General features: G+C 42.9%; 7 protein-coding genes across 7 annotated transcripts; 4 read left to right on the forward strand and 3 right to left on the reverse strand.

Annotated features, from left to right (window-relative positions):
- Positions 1-460: 460 nt before the first annotated feature.
- Positions 461-1,760, forward strand: BCR41DRAFT_396304 (hypothetical protein; the record flags this gene model as incomplete). The annotated part of the gene is made up of 2 exons (XM_022028793.1): positions 461-745; positions 867-1,760. The coding sequence occupies 2 exons, from the start codon at positions 461-463 to the stop codon at positions 1,758-1,760; spliced, it is 1,179 nt and encodes a 392-aa protein (XP_021881514.1).
- A 121-nt stretch (positions 1,761-1,881) lies between these two features.
- Positions 1,882-4,773, reverse strand: BCR41DRAFT_386521 (hypothetical protein). Its single transcript, XM_022027799.1, has 3 exons — positions 4,322-4,773; positions 3,948-4,161; positions 1,882-3,710 (listed from the first exon to the last, which is right to left on the reverse strand). The coding sequence occupies exons 1-3, from the start codon at positions 4,767-4,769 to the stop codon at positions 1,913-1,915; spliced, it is 2,460 nt and encodes an 819-aa protein (XP_021881515.1). The 5' UTR covers positions 4,770-4,773; the 3' UTR covers positions 1,882-1,912.
- Positions 4,774-5,411: 638 nt separating this feature from the next.
- On the forward strand, positions 5,412-8,714 carry BCR41DRAFT_353624 (hypothetical protein). Its single transcript, XM_022024191.1, has 8 exons — positions 5,412-5,706; positions 5,944-6,025; positions 6,249-6,284; positions 6,723-6,850; positions 7,052-7,727; positions 7,840-7,942; positions 8,081-8,261; positions 8,373-8,714. The coding sequence occupies exons 1-8, from the start codon at positions 5,467-5,469 to the stop codon at positions 8,595-8,597; spliced, it is 1,671 nt and encodes a 556-aa protein (XP_021881516.1). The 5' UTR covers positions 5,412-5,466; the 3' UTR covers positions 8,598-8,714.
- Positions 8,715-10,118: 1,404 nt separating this feature from the next.
- Positions 10,119-12,559, forward strand: BCR41DRAFT_353625 (Bestrophin, RFP-TM, chloride channel-domain-containing protein). The gene is made up of 3 exons (XM_022024192.1): positions 10,119-10,409; positions 11,056-11,193; positions 11,427-12,559. Exons 1-3 carry the CDS (start codon positions 10,349-10,351, stop codon positions 12,461-12,463), a joined length of 1,236 nt encoding a protein of 411 aa, XP_021881517.1. The 5' UTR covers positions 10,119-10,348; the 3' UTR covers positions 12,464-12,559.
- Positions 12,554-14,072, reverse strand: BCR41DRAFT_422173 (hypothetical protein). Its single transcript, XM_022030113.1, has 2 exons — positions 12,843-14,072; positions 12,554-12,719 (listed from the first exon to the last, which is right to left on the reverse strand). The coding sequence occupies exons 1-2, from the start codon at positions 13,704-13,706 to the stop codon at positions 12,597-12,599; spliced, it is 987 nt and encodes a 328-aa protein (XP_021881518.1). The 5' UTR covers positions 13,707-14,072; the 3' UTR covers positions 12,554-12,596.
- A 650-nt stretch (positions 14,073-14,722) lies between these two features.
- Positions 14,723-15,696, reverse strand: BCR41DRAFT_353628 (hypothetical protein). The gene has a single exon (XM_022024193.1). The coding sequence runs from the start codon at positions 15,666-15,668 to the stop codon at positions 14,751-14,753; it is 918 nt and encodes a 305-aa protein (XP_021881519.1). The 5' UTR covers positions 15,669-15,696; the 3' UTR covers positions 14,723-14,750.
- Positions 15,697-16,837: 1,141 nt separating this feature from the next.
- Positions 16,838-21,239, forward strand: BCR41DRAFT_386526 (hypothetical protein). The gene is made up of 4 exons (XM_022027800.1): positions 16,838-17,184; positions 17,324-17,407; positions 17,521-17,797; positions 17,903-21,239. Exons 1-4 carry the CDS (start codon positions 17,164-17,166, stop codon positions 21,202-21,204), a joined length of 3,684 nt encoding a protein of 1,227 aa, XP_021881520.1. The 5' UTR covers positions 16,838-17,163; the 3' UTR covers positions 21,205-21,239.
- Positions 21,240-21,428: the final 189 nt, after the last annotated feature.

Genomic DNA, 21,428 nt, shown 5'->3' on the forward strand with positions numbered 1-21,428 from the left:
AAAACCGCTGGCGCTTTGCATTGTGAAAAAAAAAAAAAAAAAACTTCTTCGCCTCTTGTCTCGTTCAGCTCCTTTCTTTTGTTCACTTACGTTTATCTATTCCACTTTCTTTAACATCCACTCTCCATTGCTCTTCTGTAAGTGTTCCAATCCTACTTCTGAACCACTTTTTTTTTTTAGACCTTCTGTGTATTTGTTTGGCGTCGGTGCTTTTGTCAATTGTGGTCAAGGCTTTTTTTTTTTTTTTTTTTTTTTTTTTTTTTACATTTGTAGATAAGGCTGTGGAGCCTGAACGAATTCTGGCTAATCAATCCGTGCTTTTCTTTTTTCTATTTTTTAATAGTTGATCAGTCGTTACTATAAAGACCCCCTTCACTTCTCTTGAATATTGACAGACAGACTGAGGAAACATTCGCACACTCTCTTGTTCACAGACCAACAAACCGTTCATTGCCACATAATGGCATCGGATATGACATCTCCCCCCTCATCACAGTCGCAGCATCCGCACCTTAATACTTCTACAATAGTTGAAATACCATCTTCAAGCCTCTCTCATGTTTCTCCTACACTTCTGTCCAATCTATCCAATCTATCCGACATTACTGCCAATATCAATACCAAGGTTACAACTATCAGTAGCATACAAAAATCAACGTCGCCCTCTTGTTCTTCTCCACGCATACGCTATTGCTGTTGCTTCCCTGTCTCCTCCGGTATTTGGGTCATTTCACTTCTACTCATTGTAAGTTATCCTTTAACCTATTCCGATCCTGTCGACCTAGCCGGATATGCCTTACATTCCCACTCTAATCAACAATAAAACCGCCCTTTTTTTTTTTTTTTTTTTTTCTCGTTCTTTCAAGATCCCGTCTGTAGCCTTGATTCTTTGCTTTAATGTGGTCAATGTACGGAACCTTGTCCGATTCAATTCTCCAGCCCACGTCAAGAACTTTTACACGATCGTATATTCATTCTACACAGTGGTGGGTGTGGTCATAGCAATATGTCTACGTCGGATGAGGATCCAGAAACAACTCAAGGCCTTAATCATACTTTATTGGCTCCTCTTCTTGACCACGATCATCGAAGGCATTTACTTTGGTATCATGATGTCAAAACAAAAGGCCAAACTTGTTAGCTATTGTGAAAATAGGTTCGATAATAGCAATAACAACAATAATAACAACGACAGCAACAGTATTTCTAACCCTTCTGGAGGAGAAGCCAGCCTTGGTCCAAACCCAAAGCCCTCTTCTCCTTTGATCTGTCAAGGGGCAGGCACTATCATTAGTATCTTTTATATCCTTGGTCCAGGTGGATGGATCCTTCTCCATAGTGCCTGGATCTTAATCGTCGTGCTTTATTCTAAAGCTTTAAGGAGACAGCATCCCGTGGTGGATGAAGAAGAAGCTTCAACCTTTAGAATGCTGCCCAATCATCGGGAGAACGCTGCTACCGAGAAATATTATCAGTATTCATCTAAAAAGTCTGGTTCTTTTCCTTGGAGGCACCTCCGCCCGGACATCAACGAGAAATTGGCCACTCAACGACGTCAGGATAAAGAGGAGGAGAACTCGGACGATGATGAGGCAGAGGCCCAAGAAACAGCTGCTACTCGGTCGCGAGAACGAGGAAAAGAAAGAGCAGAAGAGGGCTTGGGTGATCAGGACCCTTCCTCGTTCTCCAGGCCTGCGATGCCTAGGCAACAAAAGAGCTGGTGGATGGAGCAAATCGAAGCGAATCGCGCAAAACGCTAAGCTTTCAACTACTACTATTATAATGTACCATATGATATTGTATAATAACAAATTAATGGATAAGCAATTGTTATGATTTTATATTTTTTATTATTTATATGATCAAAAGAAATAAAATTGTCATTGTCATTATCTTATTTTTTTTTATGGCGTTATGATCGCTGTCCACGACCTAGATCTATTTCCCAAATGAGACGTTGGCTTTCGTATATAGAAACTGGTTCATCTGCAAGTCCCCAAACCCCCTTGGGACCAAAGACAATCCTTGACATGCTGGCTGCGCAAGGCGTCAAAAGGCTCTTAGATTGGTCTTCCTTTGCTTCTGCCATATTTGAAACGTTGCTAATGTCTTGTTCATTCATCTTGACCGACCCGCAGCAATGGCCTTGTCTACAGAATTCTGCAAAGCTAAACATAGGCCGAACAGTTTGATGTTGCAGAGACACAGGAGTTGCGCCAGATGGCGTTAAAATTATTTTAGGGCCAGCGGTCGAGGGTGCTGGCTGCTCTGGCTTCTCTTGCTGTTGGCTCCCTGCTGGTGATAATAGGTTCTCCTTATCATTTATTGATGTTTCTGAATTGCCATCGCTTGGTTCTTCCGGCTTCCGCTCATGTGGAATCGGATCATACGGGTGAACATTGATATCTTCCTCCCCACTTTCTTCCCCTCCCTCCCCCTCGTTTCCAGGAGATGATTCCTCGTCGCTTCCCTCCAGATCTTCCCCAGTCAGCCCCTTGGACCCATCAGTCGTTGTCATAGAATCGTCTTCTCCTATATCCTGGCCCTCACCTTCCTCATCTTCCCCCACATCCTCTTCTATATTGTGCTCGCTCACGCTCTGACGTTTCTTTAATCCCCTCTTCTCGTCATTGGCTCCTTCTTTCTCTGAAGGCGATACGAACGTAAAATCCTTGGCTAGTCCTTCGATCAGAGTCGCTAACTCTTCCACATCCAGCCTTCGGCTGACATCCCTAGTGTAGCAGTCAGCAATTGCTTTCCAGGACATAGAGCGTTTTCGAAAGTCCTCCTTCATACTAACGAAATCTTCAAACTCCTGCGGAGTAATCCCCAACTCCTGGTTATACAAATCTTGAACTGCCTCAATACACTCATGCGCCAGATCACGGTCAGGCTGGACACAACTTTCATATTGACAGTCCCAAGCGAAAAACCTTTTCCCAAAAGCCATCATCCGATCCGTATAAATCTTACTTGACCTAGTGAACCGTGGTAGAATTGAGATCACCACAGTTCCTGGGGCCATCCAGCCCGCATAGCCAAGACCATCACCTTGAGGAGCCACGAGAATACTTTGGTTTCTGAACAGCTGTGCAGCCTGACCCAAACTGATTTCTGAGGGTCGATCCAAGTGGATCGTCTTGGCATCAAAGCCCCTGGCCAGCAGAGACAGCTCAAGAAGATTAGCATTAGGGATACTAGTATTACCATAACGACCGAGAAGTCCAACCTGAATTTTGGCTCGTGGCGCGGTCTCGCCAGCGATGAGAGTGAGATTGTCAGACGAAACGACTGCAATATTCTCTCCTGAGGGTGGATGGACAATGTCGGGATCAGGCTTTTGAAAACGAACCATGGAGGGTGACAAGGCATCCAGTGCCTTGGTTCTCAATGACTCTGTTAGATCACTTCCTCCGACTAGATTCTCACAGAACGGCCGTGTGCATCTGGACTGCAGTCCGATCACGGCATTGGTGAAGCACGTTGGAAAGGATTTTGAAGGTGAGCTAATTTGATAGTGCGCAAGAGGTTTGCCCTTGGGTGGATCCAAGACAATTTCACGTCCCTGAGGTGCCAGTAAAAAAACGTCTGGATCCTGTTCAGAGTTGTATAGCGTTCGATATTGCCTTTTCCGATCTTTGCCATTGTTCTCCTCTCCCGATACACGCATAAACCATGAAGACTGCGATCCACCATAATTACTCATCACACTAATAAGGAGAAGATATAAATAATAACAACAGCAATAGCAATAACAACAACAACAATAATAGCAATAATAATAAAGATATTAATGGATTGGTACGAGTAGTATAAAAATTGATTTCTGCAGATCTTGATACTTTTTTCGTGATGCATTGATTAACACTAACGTTGCACAAAAAAAAACAGGACATGGACATGAAGTTGACACAGCACAGACTTCATTTTCATGTTTGTTTCATTACCTGTGGAGAGGTAAGAGGTTATTCATGGTCCAGCTGAGGCCATTGGTTGGATCGCGCCCATATAAAAAGATTGTCTCGTCCACTAGTCGGTAGGACGCAGCAGGGAAATGGTCCAGTACCATCGGACGATAATAAGCATCTGATCCCGGATCAGCAGCCACCACATTAATCCTAGGAAAATCACCTGCATCTTTTGCGGGGTTGATCCATGCACCTAGAAAAAAGAGGTTGATTGATCAATATCATAATCACAAGGAATACAAGTATAAAAGTAAGTGAAATGCTTTTTTTTTTATTATTTTATTCTTTTATAATCGAATCGTTCTTTCGTCGCTTAAATAAAGGCAGATAAAAAAAGGCCATAAAGGACAAACCTCGTTCTGAATCGACACACAAGTTCTGGACGGTGCAAATAGTTTCTCGGTTGTATCCTGATCCACGTACAGATGGAAGTATTGAGGCTGTAGACTGGCAGTTAAACCGAGAAGTCAATGTTGTGTTAGACCATCGTATGGCCGTTGTTGTTTTAATTTTAGTAGTAGAAGGATTCTTGTTTTTGTTGCCGAGGTCGTTGAAGAGTTGCTCCAATGCGACCCATTCTGCATTGTCTCGTGCAAAGGATGAAGCGAAGCCAAGAGAGAGATGCGAATATGAATAAAGCATGAGCCAGGAGAGACAGAAGGTGAGGAGGATGCAGGAGAGGAAGATGCGTGGTGAAAGACATGATCTGGGGATAAACAGGGGTATCCTCAATACTGTTGTTGAAGAAGTAGGGGTTGAGTAGAAAGGTAGCGAACTTGCGCCACCATTCCGAGTCAGCATTGCTTCGTAGTCAATTAATCGCCTCAAGACAAAGCAAAAAAAAAAAAAAAAAAAAAAATGAAGAGAAGAAAGGAAAGGGAAAAAAAAGACGTTGGACAGTAAGAATGAACTGAGAGTAAGTCAAGGTAATGAATGACAAAGCGAATGATAAAGAGGAGAGTATGGGAGAGAGAGAAGGAGAAGAGAATGAGTGAGTGGATGTGGATGCTATAAAAGTGATGATAAAGGATGCAAGAATGAAAAAAAAAAAAAAAAAAAAAAAAAAAAGAAAGAGAGAAGAGCGAATCATTAGACTCAACAGCAATTTAGTAATGTCAAAGGACATAAAGTCTATTCTCATTATCATTATTACTGTCATTGTCATTGTCATTGTCATTCATTGTCATTGTCAGTGATCATTGGTCATTAGTCACTGCCATCAGCTATTGATATTTATTATCATTGTTCATTGCCATTGTTTTAGTTTTCTATATGCTTTAATGACTTCATTAAATAAAGACATGGGACACGATGGGACATGGATGAGACCATTGAAGTTATATACTTAAGGGTCTCTGATACGCAACTAGTCTAATGCAGATCGGGCAATTAGATAACGACACCATTGGACATATTACATATAATTGCACCGTTGACCCATCGCGCGTCTTTCTTTTTTCTTTTCTTCATTCCACATTCGTCAACTTTTTTTTCACAAATGGCCTCCATTCAGTCTATTCCAACAAAACCCTTTGAAGGACAACGTCCCGGAACAAGTGGCCTTCGCAAGCGTGTCAAGGTCTTCCAACAGGAGCACTACACTCAAAACTTCATTCAGGCTACTCTCGAAGCCATTCCCACAGGTGCAAAGGGCGCAACTCTTGTCGTCGGAGGCGATGGGCGCTATTTCTCCCAAGATGCTGTTCAAATGATCATCCGTATCGCTGCTGGTAACGAGGCAAGTATATCCCCAAGTTACTCCAAAATGATGTCAATACCATGTCAATGTTTTATTTTTTATTTTTTCCTGGGAAAAGGAGAGTATTTCTTCAGCTCCGCATTCCTCTGCTTCTTGTCAATCGCGATCCTTTTATCCAGCAACATGACCACGATCGTCTTGGTCTTCAGAAGCGCAAATTTTCAAAGTACTAATAACCAGCTGGTGGTTTGATCTATGCAACCCTCCAAATATTAGGTTTCTAAACTCATCATCGGTCGAAACACCATCCTCTCTACTCCTGCTGCTTCAAATCTCATTCGCCTTCGCAAGGCTACCGGTAAGTTTAAAAAAAAAAAAAAAAAAAAAAAGGCGGGATAGTAATACGTTACCTTCATTGAGCCTGAGAAAGACGGAGAAAAGAAACGGGAGAGGTCAACGGATCGACAATGAGATCATGAAGAGCAAGGATGAGTAAAAAAAAAAAAAAAAAAACTACGTCCTTGTTTTTTCCACAATGCAATTACTGATATCAAACGTTTATTTTACATGTATTTTTATAGGTGGTATCCTCTTGACTGCATCCCACAATCCTGGAGGCAAGTGCTCTTACCCATTGCTCTATTATTATTGCACATTACCCAAAAAAAAAAAAAAAAAACAGCGCTCACAGCCTGATATGAATTCTTTGGACCCAGCAAAGAACAATAGAATATCAGCAAAGCACCATTGGTTGTTTCCACAACCTTTTTTTTTTTACTTTATTTTTGCGTTATCTCGACTTAGTTTTTTGGGGGATGGTCAGTGCTACACAAGGAAAACACAGAAAAGACTAAAATGGATCTGAATGACGAGATAAAAATAATTTCTTATCGAGTCTTGTCTCCACAAGTCCTAAAAAAAAAGCCCGCCTCAAACTTTGTAGCATGGACTGTCATTATTCTACTTTGTTTCGTTTTTATTTCTCCCCAAAGGTTCGTCCTTCCTTCACTAATCTTTTTTTTATTTTTTTTCTATTGTCTTGCATTTGTGTTTAGGACCTGACAATGACTTTGGTATCAAGTACAACATGAGCAATGGTGGACCTGCTCCCGAGAGCGTCACTGAAAAGATTTATGAAATCACTCAAAAGATTACTTCTTACAAGGAGATCGCTCTTGATCCTGTATGTAAACATTACACGTCTTTTCTTTGACTTCACTCCCCTCAGCACAACAGCTTCAACAGGTGTTTAGAGTGATTGGGTCTCATTGAAATCGCATTGACCTCATTTTTGTCCCACATTCTTGTGTATTTTCTCACGCGTTTTTTTTTTTTTTTTTTTTTTTTTTTTTTAATTTCCCTCTTCTCAAACAAAATGCTTTAGGTGGACCTGTCGAACGTTGGTACTCAACGCATTGGCAACCTGGAGGTCGAGATTGTCGACTCTGTTGCTGACTACTTGGCCCTACTCAAGGAGATCTTTGATTTCGACCTCATCAAGAGCTTCTTGAAGAGCAACCCTGACTTCACAGTCCTCTTCGATGGTATGCATGGTGTTACAGGTCCTTATGGTCGACAGATCTTTATCAACGAGCTCGGCCTTCCAGAGTCTTCGGTCATGAACTGCGTCCCCAAACCTGATTTCAATGGTGGACATCCTGATCCTAATTTGACCTATGCTCACGAATTGGTGGACCGCGTTGAGAAGGAGAATATTAGCTTTGGTGCTGCCTCTGATGGTGATGGTGATCGTAACATGATTATTGGCAAGGGCGCCTTTGTTACACCATCAGATTCAGTGGCCATCATTGCTGCTCAGGCCGATGCCATCCCTTACTTTAAACGCACTGGTATCAAGGGTCTGGCTAGGAGCATGCCTACTAGCACTGCATTGGACTTGGTTGCCAAAAAGAAGGGCTATGAGTACTTTGAAGTCCCCACAGGATGGAAGTTCTTTGGTAACCTTATGGATGCTGGCCGTCTTTCCATCTGTGGCGAGGAGTCCTTTGGAACCGGATCTGATCACATCCGTGAGAAGGATGGTGTCTGGGCCGTTGTTGGTGAGTCAAAATTCTTACTGTTGTGATTGTCTTGTATGTTGCCTTCCCAAAACCGTTAACAAGTTTTTTTTTTTTATTTTTTTTTAAAAACTTTCTGGGTGATAAAAAACAGCATGGCTTAACATTATTGCTGCTGCAAACCAGACCAAGCGCGCTAGCATCAACGATATCCTCCTGGCTCATTACAAGGAATACGGACGCAACTTCTTTTCTAGGTAATGCATACTAGCGGACTTGCTTTTAATATATGTGTGTGTAAATACAATGGATTAACTTTTTTTTTTTTTTTTTTTTTTTTTTTTATTCTTTTATTTTTTTTATTTTTTATTTTATTTTTACGCTTGAACAAAAAGATATGACTATGAAGAAGTTGATGCTGATGGCGCCAACAAGATGGTTGAGCGTCTTCGGTCTTTGGTGTCAACAGACCGTGCCAATTTGATCGGCAAGGATCTTGGTAATGGTTTTGTTGTCAAGGATGGAGATGACTTTGAGTACACTGATCCTATTGATAGAAGTGTCTCTAAGAAACAGGTAAAGCAGCTAAGCAGCGATTCAGGATAGCTATTTAGTTCGGTATAGGTTGAAGATGGTCGTTATCAATGTTTCTGGCAAGGCATTAACATTGTATTTAATTTTCAATAGGGAGTTCGTATTATCTTTGAGGATGGTTCGCGTTTGATCATTCGATTGTCTGGCACGGGATCACATGGTGCGACTGTGCGTCTGTATGTGGAGAAGTATGAGTCCGACGCGAGCAAGTACCAGGACAAGACACAGGATGCATTGCGACCACTGATTCAGGTAGCGTTGGAGCTTAGCAAGTTGACTGAATTCACTGGTCGCAAGGAGCCCACTGTGATCACATAAATCCCGTGACTGTAGAAGTTTGAAGTACATGAGTGCATGTACATGTAGAAAAATGCAAAGATCTACTGTTGCAGACATACCTTAAGAAAAAGACACACAAGGTGATGTAGGTCTGGCATTTGTAAATAAATAAATAAATAAATATATAAATAATGATATATATACATGTATGAAGTATTAAAAAGGCGCGTGAATGAGACTTGGGGGTAACGAACCGTTTCTTCGACTTTTACATTTCTATGGATGCTCTACTGGTATATATTTGAGTAGTTGACAAAGATGGTGACCGATTAGGTAAGGAAAGTGTCTTGCTCTCGTTAAAAAGGGTTTGAACTAGATCATGTCCATCTTGAGCATGTTGAACGCGAGCACACGACCTTTTTATTTTACGCCTCCTCTCTCTTTTTAGCAACACTCAAGAGGAGGCGCTGTTCTGTTTCCACAAATCATTTTGAACCAATGGATTTGGTGACAAAGAGATTCTTTTTTTTTTTTTTTTGTCCTTTGGGCTCGGCAATAGATCCTTCTAGTACCATCATAAACACACACGTCTCAAACAACAGCGTCATTGTCATCCCATTTATACACTCACTATACACTAAAAAAGGCTGAGTTGAAGATGAAGAGATAAGGTGGGCTGGGGGCTGGAATCTTGTCCATCTACAGTACATGAAAACCCGTGTTAGTGGTGAGGTAAAGCAATATCAGCAAACTAAAAAATAAAAAAGTAAAAAAAAATCATCATTAATGTTCTTTCCCATGCTCATTTCGATGCAAAGACTAAAAATGTATAATAGAGGGCCACCTTCGACATGAATAATAATGAATAAATAGACAGGCTTGAAAGGAACACAACAGATGTTTCCGACTTTATCGTTTAAGCCAAGTTGACCAGGCCTATAACAATGCAGAGCTTGGGGAAGACAGAAAGATTGATAGAAAGATTGACCAGCGAAGAGCTGAACATGTATAATCCACAGAGAGTGTAAAGAGTCTCTAGCATTTACTGCTGTGTTCATCCCAAAAGTTGTCAAGTTGCTTTATCTGCCTGGTCTGGAGCCTCTGACTTGTTCCCAGCCAAAGCCAATGGTTTTCTTTGTCTTTGGCATTCTTTTTTTTTCTTTATCCTCGTTGCCTTTGTTTCTTTGTTCATTCAGTTCAGTATTCATAGAATGTTCATGCGGTTGCGGTTGCTGAAAGAAACAAAGAATCTATCGGTGATTTCAGTTTAATGCATGTGTTTGCTAATTTGAATGTTTACAATCACATTTAGGGCCTTTTTTAGGAACCAAAAAAAAATCTTGTTCATAGAAACAGGAACAGTTTTCCATCTTTCATTGAATGGATTGATGGTGAAGGTAATTGCTCTCATTTTGCTGATTTCCTATTTGCTTGGTCTGTTTCCGTCCGGACCATTCTCGTTTTGGCAGCTTTTGTTCTTATCAAGAGTAAAGGGCTCACAACCTTCCTGCTTTTTGCAGTCAAGGTACATGTATATTTTATAATCATCACCATTCATCTCTTTTTTTCTTTTTTCTTTTTTCTTTTCCTTTTCTTTTCTTTTTTCTTTTCACTTCAGGTCATCCGTTCCCAACTCCTCAACCCCTCTTAATCCTCCATATTTTCTTTTCTTCTCTCTTTGTTCAACAACATCTTTGCCGGCTCGATTCGATCCAATTGACTGACCGTTCGATCAAGAAATTGTTAAAGAAAGAGTTACTACTGATACAAGAGAAGCAACAGTAGCCACCATGTATAATTATTTCAGGAGACCATCAGAATACTATCGCAGGGCTCGATGGTCCTACCCAGGTATAAAAAAAAAAAAAGAAAGAAAGAAAAAAAAGAGAAATGGACAAATTGGTCTGATCATTCTTTATCTTATTTTATTTATTTTATTTTTGCGTTATATTCCTCGCGTGGTTGAGGAGGATAAGAAGAATGCTTACATTGTTTAATACAGATACAACTGGAAAAAAAAAAAATTGGACAACAGGAAATGTTTTTTCTATATTTTATTTTATTTTATTTTATTTTTCAACATCGTTGCAGAATCCAAGAGATTACCACAATCGTGGGAGGAAACATCAGCAAAAAAAAAAAAAAAAAAAAAAAAAAGAGGCGAGGCGATGGAAGGGGTGAGGGGGAACCGTGATTACTGCATTTATGGGATTTTTTAAATTCCGAGGAAGAAAAAAAAAAATTAGTGTGTGAAAACTTCACAGGGACCATTCTGGATGAGGAAAAAAAAAAAAAAAAAAAAAAAAAAGATTGGAATCCAGTCAACTGAAAGGAGAGGCACAATAGAAAGAAGACTTGGTTGGAATAGAACGATGTCTGGATCTTGTTCCCTGCAATTGTTGGTTACTGGTCTCGTTGTTACATTTGTGTGCCCGCGTTAGGATACTGAAAGACTGACATTCTCATTTTTCTTTTTCCTGATGTCAATGGCAATTAGATACTCTCCGTGTTCGCGGTTCGGTCATCCCCACTGTCTTGACAGACGTGCTGATCATCACTTCGTTCACGGCCACCATCCAGTACGTTGACAGTCTGCGTATCCTGCCCTTCCGTCTGGTCTTCCCTAGTGTTATTGGTAAGATTATCTCCCATCTTTTGTTTACGTCCAATGGCAGAAAGACAGCCTTGGGAAGGAGAATTGACAAACAGATTATCAAGAGAAACTAACTAATCGCTTGTTATACCGCTCTTTCATTCTCTCTTTTTTTTTTTTTTTTTTTTTTTATCTCATAATAATACTGATCACTACTACAATAACATCAATCGATCATTATCACAACATTTATGATCATTCTATATGACATCTAGCCCCTGCTCTGGGTGTGGTCGTCGGTTTGATTTTGGCCTTCCGTACCAACACTGCATATGATCGTTTCTGGGAAGGTCGTAAGCTCTGGTCTGCTCTCGATGTCCAGATCCGTAATTTCTCGCGCATGATCTGGGTCGGTATGAAGGAGACCCGCCACACTCCTGGCGCCACCCCTGGTGGTGCCAGCACTGTTTCTCTCACGGCCGCTGCAAATTCAAATACCCCCCCTGCTGCTTCTGCCTCTTCGAATGGTAGTACTTCCATTGGTGCTCACCTGTTTGGTCGTTCTCCCAAGCCCTTGCCTCGTGATCCCAAGGCCCCTCATAACGGCGTTCCAGATCCCCATGGCGATGATCATGAGAAGGTATTGGTGATCCGTTTGTTGTTGGCTTATGCTGTTGCGGTCAAGCATCATCTTCGTCAGGAATTCGGTGTCCGTTACTACGATCTTGAGTACCTCTTGCCTGAGGGCTTTGTTCCCTGTGCTGCAACAGACCATGTGGAAATTAAGGTGGTTCACGACAAGGCTCTGGGTGATCGTCACCGCCACTACAACGAAGATCCCTGGACAATCCACTCTGGAAATGACAATGGACAGATGTCGCTCCCCCTCGAGATTGCCTATGCTCTTTCGCTCTGGGTCATCAGCGAGTCGCGCGCAGGCAGGATTGAGAGCTCATTGATTGGAAACTTGTTGGGATCTATTAACAGCATGACGGATATCTTTACCAACATGGAGCGTATTGTCTTTACGCCTATTCCTTTGGCCTACAGTATTCACTTGCGTCAAGTTGTGTACCTTTACTGCTTGGCTTTGCCTTTCACCTTCATCGAACTCTTGGGTTGGCACACCGTTGCCCTGATGGCTCTTGTCTCGTTTACCTTGTTCGGTATGGAGGGTATTGGTACGGAGATTGAGAATCCTTTCGGTAAGGATGCTAATGATTTACACATGGACGACTTTTGTAGAGAGCTCAAGCACGAGCTCGAGTACATTGTCAACCTCCGCAACACTGTTCCTGGTGCTCATGTTTAACAAAGAAAACATAAGCAGGACCAAAGTGTTTTCTTAGAATGTTTTAAATAAAAAAGTAAATATGAAAAAATAAATATTAAAATACATTTAGCCAGATCTATAAAAAATTGCTTTATTCCTTTATTTTATTTGACTATTTCTCATGGGAACGAGCATTTTGAGGAAGCGTTCCTGGTTCTGAACGGTACTGAGTTGGCCCAGTTGGATTCTGAGCATACGCACCCAATTCTACCTGTTCATCGTCGCTCGCATGATCCTATTTCACGCATTGAAAAAAAAAAAAAAAAAAAAAAAAAAAGGATATTAGTGTTAGGAGGCGGGAATAGAAGGTTACAATGGGTCTGATAGTATCCAGTGTATATCTTTTTTTCTCTTATACCTCGTCGCGGTATCGACTAGCAGGTAAACGCTCATCATCAAAAGAGGCGGCGACACGAGATTGCATCAATGCAGAGGAGTGAGGACCATTTTCACCCGCAGTTAAGCCTGTTTCATCATCGTCCTCATCCTGACCGTTCAAGGTCATGAATGCACGACCGTCACCTCCACGCTTCTGTCCTCCGAAGGAGTTGTGTTTACGGTAGAGAAACACACCCAAGGCGACAATACCAGCCATACTCAAAAAGCCTACAATGCCCATCCCAACAGCGAATCCTGGAGAAGAAATGCCTCCGTCAGTAGTGTCTTTGCTGTTGTTGGGTCCGTTGGGCACATTGGCTCCATCTTGATTTGTGGGTGGTGTCTGGATGATGTTGGTCGTCTGAGGTTCGCCTTGAGGCAAGGCAGTCTTGGAGAGTTCGTGTTCATCATAAATACCAGGTTTCACATCCGAGAACATGCCCACGTACTTCATACTTGCAAAAGCACCTGCAAACTCATGAACCTCGGATTGGAGAGAAAATTCATAGTCTTGGCATTGATCATCCAGATAGAAATTCAGAGCCATTTCGGGCTCCCCCGTGGTCATGGCATCGTATTCCCTTGGGAGCTGGAATTGAGCAGGGGTGGCACACTCATCCAACTTGAGTTTTGCTAAAAGATATCTACCCTTGGCTTCATAGGTCAAATCCATTTCTGGATCGGAATCCTCAATATATTTGACATCACGTTTTGTGAAAGGTGTGATTGGCGCAGCAGAGAGGAGTGCTGGAAGAGTCAAAAGTAGGACCATTGTTGTAGACAGGGCCATCCTTGTAGTCCATGGTTTCCTACTTTGGTGTTGTTGTGAACTTGTATTGGTCATAGTGCTGTAATATGTGTTGTTGTTGTTGTTGTTGTCTTCTGTTGATCGAGAGGACAAGGGGTGGAGGAAGAATGAGAGGAAGAAAGATGGAGAAAAGGGTTGGATCAGGTCAAGGGGATGAACAAATGGATGGGTGAATGAGTGGATGGAAGGAAGGAAGAATGATAAAAAGGATGAATAAAAGAATAAAAGAATAAAAGAATAAAAGGAAAGAAGGAAGGATATGTGGGAAGATGGATGATTAATATTTTTAGCACAAGTTGGATGGTTGTCTGCAACACAGAACAGAGATACACACGAACATATTTTTATCAACGGTCGAACACTGCCTCCCTCTCTCTCTCCTCTGCTTTGCTGTATTGTCTATGCTCCTGTGTCAAGTCCCATATTTGGAGGGTCCGTATTTATTTGCATTGAAAATATCTTGTCTATTCGACTATTCTCTGTCTACTCTGACTGTATTTATCCCCCATGTCACAGGTGTAATAGATCTTGTTCCTTGATTCCATAGTCGGAAACAAACCCTTTCGAGGAAACCACTCCGAACACTTTAAAATCGGAGGAGGATTGATCATCACCTGCATGGAAAGGATTTCTTAGTTTACATATCTCTGATCCATTTGTTCTTTCAACCTGTCTCACTGAGCCCCCCGTTCTTCTCTCTTTTGATTCTGATCCAAGGAGACCATTTCGCTAAGGTGGATCTACGCTTCTCTTTCATTCTTTTGACGCTCCTCATTCTCAACTATGTTTTTTTGACTACAATACAAACTAGAGTCTGTTCTGGACTAAGCTGGATTTTGTCTTGACAAGAACAGCAGTCAGGAAAGGAAAGAAAAGGAAAGGAAAGGAAAGGAAAGGAAAGGAAAGGAAAGGAAAGGAAAGGAAAGGAAAGGAAAGGAAAGGAAAAAAAAAAAAAAAAAAAAAAAAAAAAGAACATTGACAAACACAGTAACGAAGAGATAAGCGAATTACTTCTATTTCTGAGCCCTTTTTTTTTTTTTTTTTTTTTTTTTTTTTTGAATGCATGTTCTACAGTAAAAACTAGACCCGTTCATCATTCTGGTATCGACCATTTTGTTCTTTCGGCTCTTTCGAGTGCTTCCGCTGCTGTCTTCTGAGGCTGGACGTGCTTCCTTCACTACTACTACCCGTGTGATCCGCCTCACTTTCATCTTCATCATCGTCATCCCCAATGAGCTCAAACGCATTTTCATCTCTGTTCTTTGTCGCCAACAAAATATCATCATCACGATCACCGACATTATCTTCACCTCTGCCCCCAGGACTTGCTCTTTTAAATCGAGTAGGGGATGGTATGAATCTCTTGAATTTGCTATCATCAACTCCCTTCTGTACTGTGCTCCAAAAAATAATTCCTCCTACCAACAACGTGATCAAGCTGCCGACGATTGCTCCAAAGAATGTTGAAAGATATGATTTCTCTCCTCCACCATTGTTACTGTGATTATTGTTGTCATTTCCATCTGGGTGGGGCGTATTTCCTGTTGATGGTACTCCCCCACCGTGTGCTGCATCTCCTTGTCCATGGATGGGTTCCTTCTCCACCAAGACGCCAACAGCATCTTCAGTCCATCCTACCCACCGGAAAGACATGGCCGGACCTGGGTTCCCAATATAGTATCCATACAATCCATATGTAAAATCCTGACAGTTTCCATCCGTATAAAAATTGATCGTGGCATTCTTGGGTGCAAATGTCAGATAGGCATAATCCGCTGGGGCTCTATTGGCACCCTCAAGTCTGAAACAGGTATTGAACTGCGCATCGACTGTTCCGAGTTCTTCAGTTTCGGATCTCGAGTACATGATGTTGACTAGTTGCCCCATGGCAGGAGGAGAGCGATCTGCTAAGGATGAGTCCTGTGCTTCAACTTTGAAAATGTTGCAACTCAATGCCACTAGGGCCATTACTACAACCGTAGTGGATGATGGATGCATCTTTTTTTTTTTTTTTTTTTTTTTTTTTTCTTTCGTTCTTTCCTTTTTCCTGTATGGCCTTGATTCTAGATCGTGATGGGATGTTTTGTGTTTCCTGCTGTTTATTGTTGTCACATGAGTGAAGAAGACATGTGTAAGAGAGATGTGTAAGGAAGAGAAATGTGTTTAAAAAAAAAAGTTGGTTTGTGCTTAAATTTTATTTTCATAGTCTAGCTATTGCATCCAAATACCTCCTTGTCTCTCTCGCAATTTCGAGTTCCCGAGCGTGCTTGCGCTTCTCTTGGATGAGTTCAATGAGGGTGCGACCAAGGGTAGAGCGAAAGTCTGACTCGGAGGGACAAGTAGCCCAGATACCCAGGACGAGAGGATGTTGCTTTCCAGTAAGCTGAATGAATGAATTATTAGCGGTAGCGGCTACTTTCTTGGTCGAGTCGCTGAGTAATCTGGGTTGAGATGGAGAAAGTTGGGTTTGATTCTGCTGTTGGTTGTAGTGCCTACGTACTATATCCAAAGCAGCAACCACTGCCTTGATCTGCTCCGAGAGCTCTTCAAGAGCACGATTGTTCAAATAATCAGACGAGGTTGTCTTGGACATGATGAAAAAGGAACAAAGAATTATTTTTGTTGCTTTTTTTTATCCCGTTACCCCAGTGTGGCAGTGCTCCTTGATGTTGGATTATTTTAGTCACGTGGAGAGGGCTCACCACCAACTATTTGACGAGCAACAGTTCAGGAAACTGGTTCCTTCTTTTGCACAAGAACCATTGGAGTACTGACTGTTCTCGTTCTGTCTTTTGTATTGTGTTCTTTATTTGTCTTCAAGAACTATTTTATCTATCTGAAGCCGGAAGTGACAGGCTTCAAACAGACCAAACCTCTTACATATTTAATCAGCTCCTAAATTTTCCAGCAACATGTGGGCACAGCCAGAGGGTCAAGCTTGTCGCTCTTTTGGCTAGACCTTTTCAAATATAAATGGTCTTAACAAAATATTTATAATTGAAAAGGACTAACCAAAAAGAGCGACAAGCCTAATCCTCTGGGCACAGCACATTTGCATTTACAAATTTGATAGGTATGGCACGTGCCATTCCAGAGAAAAAAAAAGCATTTAATTGTTGCATCATAGGTCTCAAGTTTCTCTTGGTCAAAGAAGACACGCAATGAATGCGATGATATGATGATATCCAACGACATGTCTATTCAATCTGTTTCCTTATCTCTCTCTTCCTTTATCTCTCTTTCTCTCTCTCTCTTTTTGTTCTTCCTTGCTTCAATCACTCACCCTAGATACAACGCCTGTATATACTAAACTCCATTGTCTTGTGCATACTTTCGTACCAATAACTGCTATTAACTATTGATCAGTCTAATAATCAAAGAAAGCAGCCATTGAAGCGTGCTTTCATTTTTGGCATCCTCTTTCCCGATCCACACCCTTGTTATTTGAATCTGAATTATTGTCTCAAGTCTACATAAAAAGAAGACGATCACCATGGTTCCTCCAGTATTGCGTGTATGTTTATTTTATAGCTGCTTCATTCGTAATATATCTCAAAGCAACAAAGCAACTGTTTTATATCACTATTTTTGTCAAAGCTAATGGTAAAAAAAAACTTTTATTTCAAAAAAAAAAAAAAAAAAAAAAAAATTAGCCCATGACAATCGCAACAGCAGCAGGACTAGTTGCTGGTGGCGCTTTTGCCTCTTACACGACCGTATATGCTGATGAATACAATGTAACGAAATTCAATTGGGACAATGTCCAAAAATTGTTAAAAAAAAACTCTCGTTACTCGCCAGTTTTATTGATTTTTTTTTTCTTTCAATATGGATTCTTTTGCGTTAGCAGTATGATGATCGCGAGTATGGACCTCGTCATCACTACCATCGCAATTATAACGAGGATGATAATGAAAACGTGCGGTCGTATGACTCTGAACGCCTTCATCCTCATCATTATCATTATCAGCAGCAACGACAGCAGCAGCAACGGCAGAGATTCGCCCCTCAAGAGCAGCGCTTCATGCATCAGCAACAATCCTTGATCTCACACGAAGAGGAGCTCTTGCCTGGCCTGCTCTACGTAGCCCTTGCTGGCCTCACCGGATCTCTTGTTGCCCGTCAAAGTAAGTTTATTTTCAATGATGTATATGATGTGAACACGTCTTTTGTCAAACATAAACTAAAAGAAAACTTATGCGAAACAATTTTTATTTTAAATTTTATTTCAGGAAACATTTTGATTCGCATGTTCTCGCCATTAGCATTTGCCACTGCTGCGGGTGCATACTTTTTGCCCAGTACCACTCATTCCATCATCGACTCAATTGGTGGAGGACCTATGACGTCGACCTGCGCTCAACACCCTGATCTTACAAGCCAAAGGTCTACATCGGCCTCCTATCCTTCCTCGGAGACGTTTGCTACTCCCATATCCTCCAACGTCCATCCCCGCAAAGGTGAGCTAGCCTCGCGTGCGCGCGATGCTTGGCCTTTGACGGAGTCTCGTGTCGAGCACGCTGCCGATAAGGTCCAACAGAAAGCCCATGATGCCGCCAGTAAGGTTCAACAGCATCGGAGTGGTTATACATACGATACTGAAGATACCATCGATGATGTACAGAATGAAGCTCAAAAGGTCCAAAGCAACGCTCCGTTTTGGTTCTACACTACCAAGCACAGAGGAAGTAGTGCGGTCGAGGACACTTCTGAGACAGTCAAGAATAAAGCCAGAAAAGTCCAGCACTGGGGGGATCAAAAGTTGCATGGTGCAGAGGACAAGCTGCAAGATATGAAGAGTCAAGCCAGAGAGACCCAGAAGGAGGTCAAGGGCTGGTGGAACGATAAGAGCTCGGAGGCTGGTGAGAAAGCCCATGAGTTGGAGGCAAAGACCAAGGAGGCCTCCAAAGAGGCTAAACAATGGTGGACCGAAAAGTCCTCCGAGGCCAAAGTGAAGGCCAAAGAGCTCGAGGGTACAGCCAAAGGAGTTACTCAAGAAGCCAAAGAGGCTGCGAAAGAGGCCAAGCATTGGTGGGATAGAACCTCGACTGAAGTCGACGAGAAGGCCAAAGAGCTTGGAGAAAAAGCCAAAGAGACAACAAAGGAAGTTAAACACTGGTGGAACAAGACCTCGACCGAAGCAGGACAAAAGGCCCATGAGCTCAAGGACAAGACCAAGGAGATATCCAAGCAAGCAGGTGAAAAGTACGAAGAGGTCAGAGAAAAGACCATAGATGTCTCCAAGCAAGCTGGCGAGAAGTTTGAAGATATCAAGGAGAAGTCCAAAGATGTTAAAGCTTGGGTAGAGGACAAGGCTCATGATGCTGGAAAGGCAGCTGAAGACGTTTCCAACAAAGCTGCAGATGTAGCCAAGAAGACGAAGGACTGGGTTTCAGAAGAGAAAGAGATTGTGGATAAGAAGTTGGAGGCCTCAGTCAAGGATGCAGACCAGTGGTGGGAGAAACAGGCCGCCAAAGAAGCTGCTGCTGAAAAGGAACGTCTCTACAAGGAGGCAGAAATAGTTGCTGAAAAGGCTTCTCATATTTCTGACAAGCATAAGCCGTTTTGGTCAAGCCGCTCCAAGTCTGATAAGGACAACGTCGCAGTGCATGCCCACAAGAACGCTTCGACCTACATTTCTAGCGATAGCTATATGGATGGCCTCTTAGATAACAGGGACATTAATAGCCATGCCTCCACCGCTACTAGCCCAAAAGCCGATGAAGCTGACTTGGAGTCCAGAATCGAGCGCGACGCATACATGCTGGTCCATCCACGAGAGCCAGAGTACTGGACCAACGGGGAAGAGGTCGGTACTGCCAATGTTCGCGATGCCAATTATTACAACTACCCTGGCAGCTTTAATGGCAGTTCTCTAGGCCGTACCTCATGGTGGAGCCGCCAAGGAGCATCTGCTAATGAGCTATCTTCTCTCAAGGACAAGGCCGAGTCTTTGGTCTGGGAAACTAAGCAGGCTGCCGAAAGGGCCGCCATTGATCTTGCTGATAACCTAGCCCGTGAACAGGCTGCTCTCGAAAGGGCTGCTGCAGACGCTAGACGTCGTGCAGAGGAAGCAGCTCTCCGAGCCAAGGCACAGAGTGATATCCTCCTACGTGAGCGCCAGGCAACGCTCGAGCGAGCTGCCAAAGATATGGAGGCCCGTTTTGCGGCTGAAAAGGCTGCTGCTGAACGTGCAGCTGCAGATGTTAAGGCTAAAGCCGAGGCATGGGAGAATGAGCAACGAATGCTGGCTGAGAAGGCAGCCAAGGCAGTAGAGGACCGCGTTGCGCAGGAAAAGATGGCTGCGGAGAAGGCTGCAGGCTCACTCAAGGCTCGTGCGGAGGCTTGGGCACGTGAGCAGAAGGAAAGGGCAGAGTTAACAGCCAAGGAAGTTCACAACCGCGTCATCCATGAGACCACCCTGGCAGAGAAGAATGCTCGTGAAGCCAAAGCCGCCCTCGAGGCCAAAGTCAGGGCCGAGAAGCTCGAGGTTGAGCGCAATACACGCGAACTCGAGGAAAGGATTCGCCTGGGAATGAATAAAGAAAAGGCACAAGTAGAAATCCGGGCACGTGAGGAACAACAGGCAAAGGAGCAGAGACTCAAGGATGAAAAGACCACTGCAGCGGAAACAAAGAAGCGTGCAGAAACTCTGTTGGCAGAAAACAAGCGTGTGGCCGAGCACGATTCCAAGGCCTCTACTTCGTCCGGTTGGAGTTGGCCATGGTCGTCATCCAAGTCATCCACCTCAAGTTCCTCTAAGCACCACAACGATGAGCATGTACCGGAAACTAGCCAGACTACTAAAGCAGCCTCGAGTGAGGCCAATGCCGAACGTCGCTCGTGGTGGTCCCCTGGTTCGTCATCATCCTCCAGTGCCGCGGACAGAGCTAGCGAAGTTGGAATCAACGTTGAGGCTGCCGCTAAGAAGGCTGAAAGAGATGTCAAAGTCCGCGCCTCAGAGACAGGCAAAAAAATGAATGAGACTGCTAAAAAGGCGTATGACAATGTCATCGATGCTGCCACGCCTGGCCGCGAGCAAATGTCTTCTACTCACACCGCAGCACATGGTCATGAACATGGTGGCTACAGCGAGAACGTACGCACGAATGCCAATGAGCATGGTCTTGTGGATCATATCCGTGAAGACCTGCGTCAGACCAAAGAAGACATCCAATACGGCGTTGAACACCTGAAGGAGGCTGTCTTTGGTGGCAGTACAGAACGTACGGGCCAAAAGGCGGCTGAAGAAGGCAAGAAGTGGTGGAACACAAAGTCCGAACAAATGGATGCCAAGGCCAAGGATACAAAGGCTCAAGTGAACGAAGCAGTGTCAGAGAGCAAGGGCTGGTGGAATGCACGGGCCAAAGGCGCAGAGAAGAAGTTGGACCATATAGAGAGCGAGGTCCACCAGGGCCTGAACAAAGCGGGAGAGAAGCTGCGCGAGATGGATCGTGAAGCAGTCGACTCTGAAGCGGAATTCTGGCGCAGACGTGAACAGCAGGAACGCCGCGAGTCTGGCCGTGCTATGTAATAAAAATAAAATAAAATAAAAAAATAAAGACAAACGAAGAAGAATAATAAATTAATAAATTAAAAAAAAAAATGAAAAAGAGCAATTTGCAGAAAAAACTTGCCTCTCCTTGAAACGTTGGGCGTTACTTCATGCAGAATAACCACAACACTTGTCGACAATTCAAGGCTATTTCAACGGCATGAACTGTGGTGATATTTTTTTCTGGACGAGAGGCATTGTAA

The sequence above is a fragment of the Lobosporangium transversale genome, assembly GCF_002105155.1.
Source record: "Lobosporangium transversale strain NRRL 3116 chromosome Unknown BCR41scaffold_18, whole genome shotgun sequence".
NCBI lineage: Eukaryota > Fungi > Mortierellomycota > Mortierellomycetes > Mortierellales > Mortierellaceae > Lobosporangium > Lobosporangium transversale.

Bases quoted from the DNA above. Each gene is read 5' to 3' on its own strand.
- BCR41DRAFT_386521 (XM_022027799.1), bottom strand. From the start codon at position 4,769: ATGCTGACTCGGAATGGTGGCGCAAGTTCGCTACCTTTCTACTCAACC. The intron at 4,162-4,321 runs GTTTGTCCTTTA...TCTTTTTTCTAG, and splicing joins GTGTGTCGATTCAGAACGAG to GTGCATGGATCAACCCCGCA. The intron at 3,711-3,947 runs GTAATGAAACAA...TCTCCTTATTAG, and splicing joins AACCTCTTACCTCTCCACAG to TGTGATGAGTAATTATGGTG.
- BCR41DRAFT_353624 (XM_022024191.1), top strand. From the start codon at position 5,467: ATGGCCTCCATTCAGTCTATTCCAACAAAACCCTTTGAAGGACAACGT. The intron at 6,851-7,051 runs GTATGTAAACAT...AAAATGCTTTAG, and splicing joins AGGAGATCGCTCTTGATCCT to GTGGACCTGTCGAACGTTGG. The intron at 7,728-7,839 runs GTGAGTCAAAAT...GATAAAAAACAG, and splicing joins TGGTGTCTGGGCCGTTGTTG to CATGGCTTAACATTATTGCT.
- BCR41DRAFT_353625 (XM_022024192.1), top strand. From the start codon at position 10,349: ATGTATAATTATTTCAGGAGACCATCAGAATACTATCGCAGGGCTCGA. The intron at 10,410-11,055 runs GTATAAAAAAAA...AATGGCAATTAG, and splicing joins GGCTCGATGGTCCTACCCAG to ATACTCTCCGTGTTCGCGGT. The intron at 11,194-11,426 runs GTAAGATTATCT...TATGACATCTAG, and splicing joins GGTCTTCCCTAGTGTTATTG to CCCCTGCTCTGGGTGTGGTC.
- BCR41DRAFT_422173 (XM_022030113.1), bottom strand. From the start codon at position 13,706: ATGACCAATACAAGTTCACAACAACACCAAAGTAGGAAACCATGGACT. The intron at 12,720-12,842 runs GTATAAGAGAAA...TGCGTGAAATAG, and splicing joins CTAGTCGATACCGCGACGAG to GATCATGCGAGCGACGATGA.
- BCR41DRAFT_353628 (XM_022024193.1), bottom strand. From the start codon at position 15,668: ATGCATCCATCATCCACTACGGTTGTAGTAATGGCCCTAGTGGCATTG.
- BCR41DRAFT_386526 (XM_022027800.1), top strand. From the start codon at position 17,164: ATGGTTCCTCCAGTATTGCGT. The intron at 17,185-17,323 runs GTATGTTTATTT...AAAAAAAATTAG, and splicing joins TGGTTCCTCCAGTATTGCGT to CCCATGACAATCGCAACAGC. The intron at 17,408-17,520 runs GTAACGAAATTC...TTGCGTTAGCAG, and splicing joins TATATGCTGATGAATACAAT to TATGATGATCGCGAGTATGG.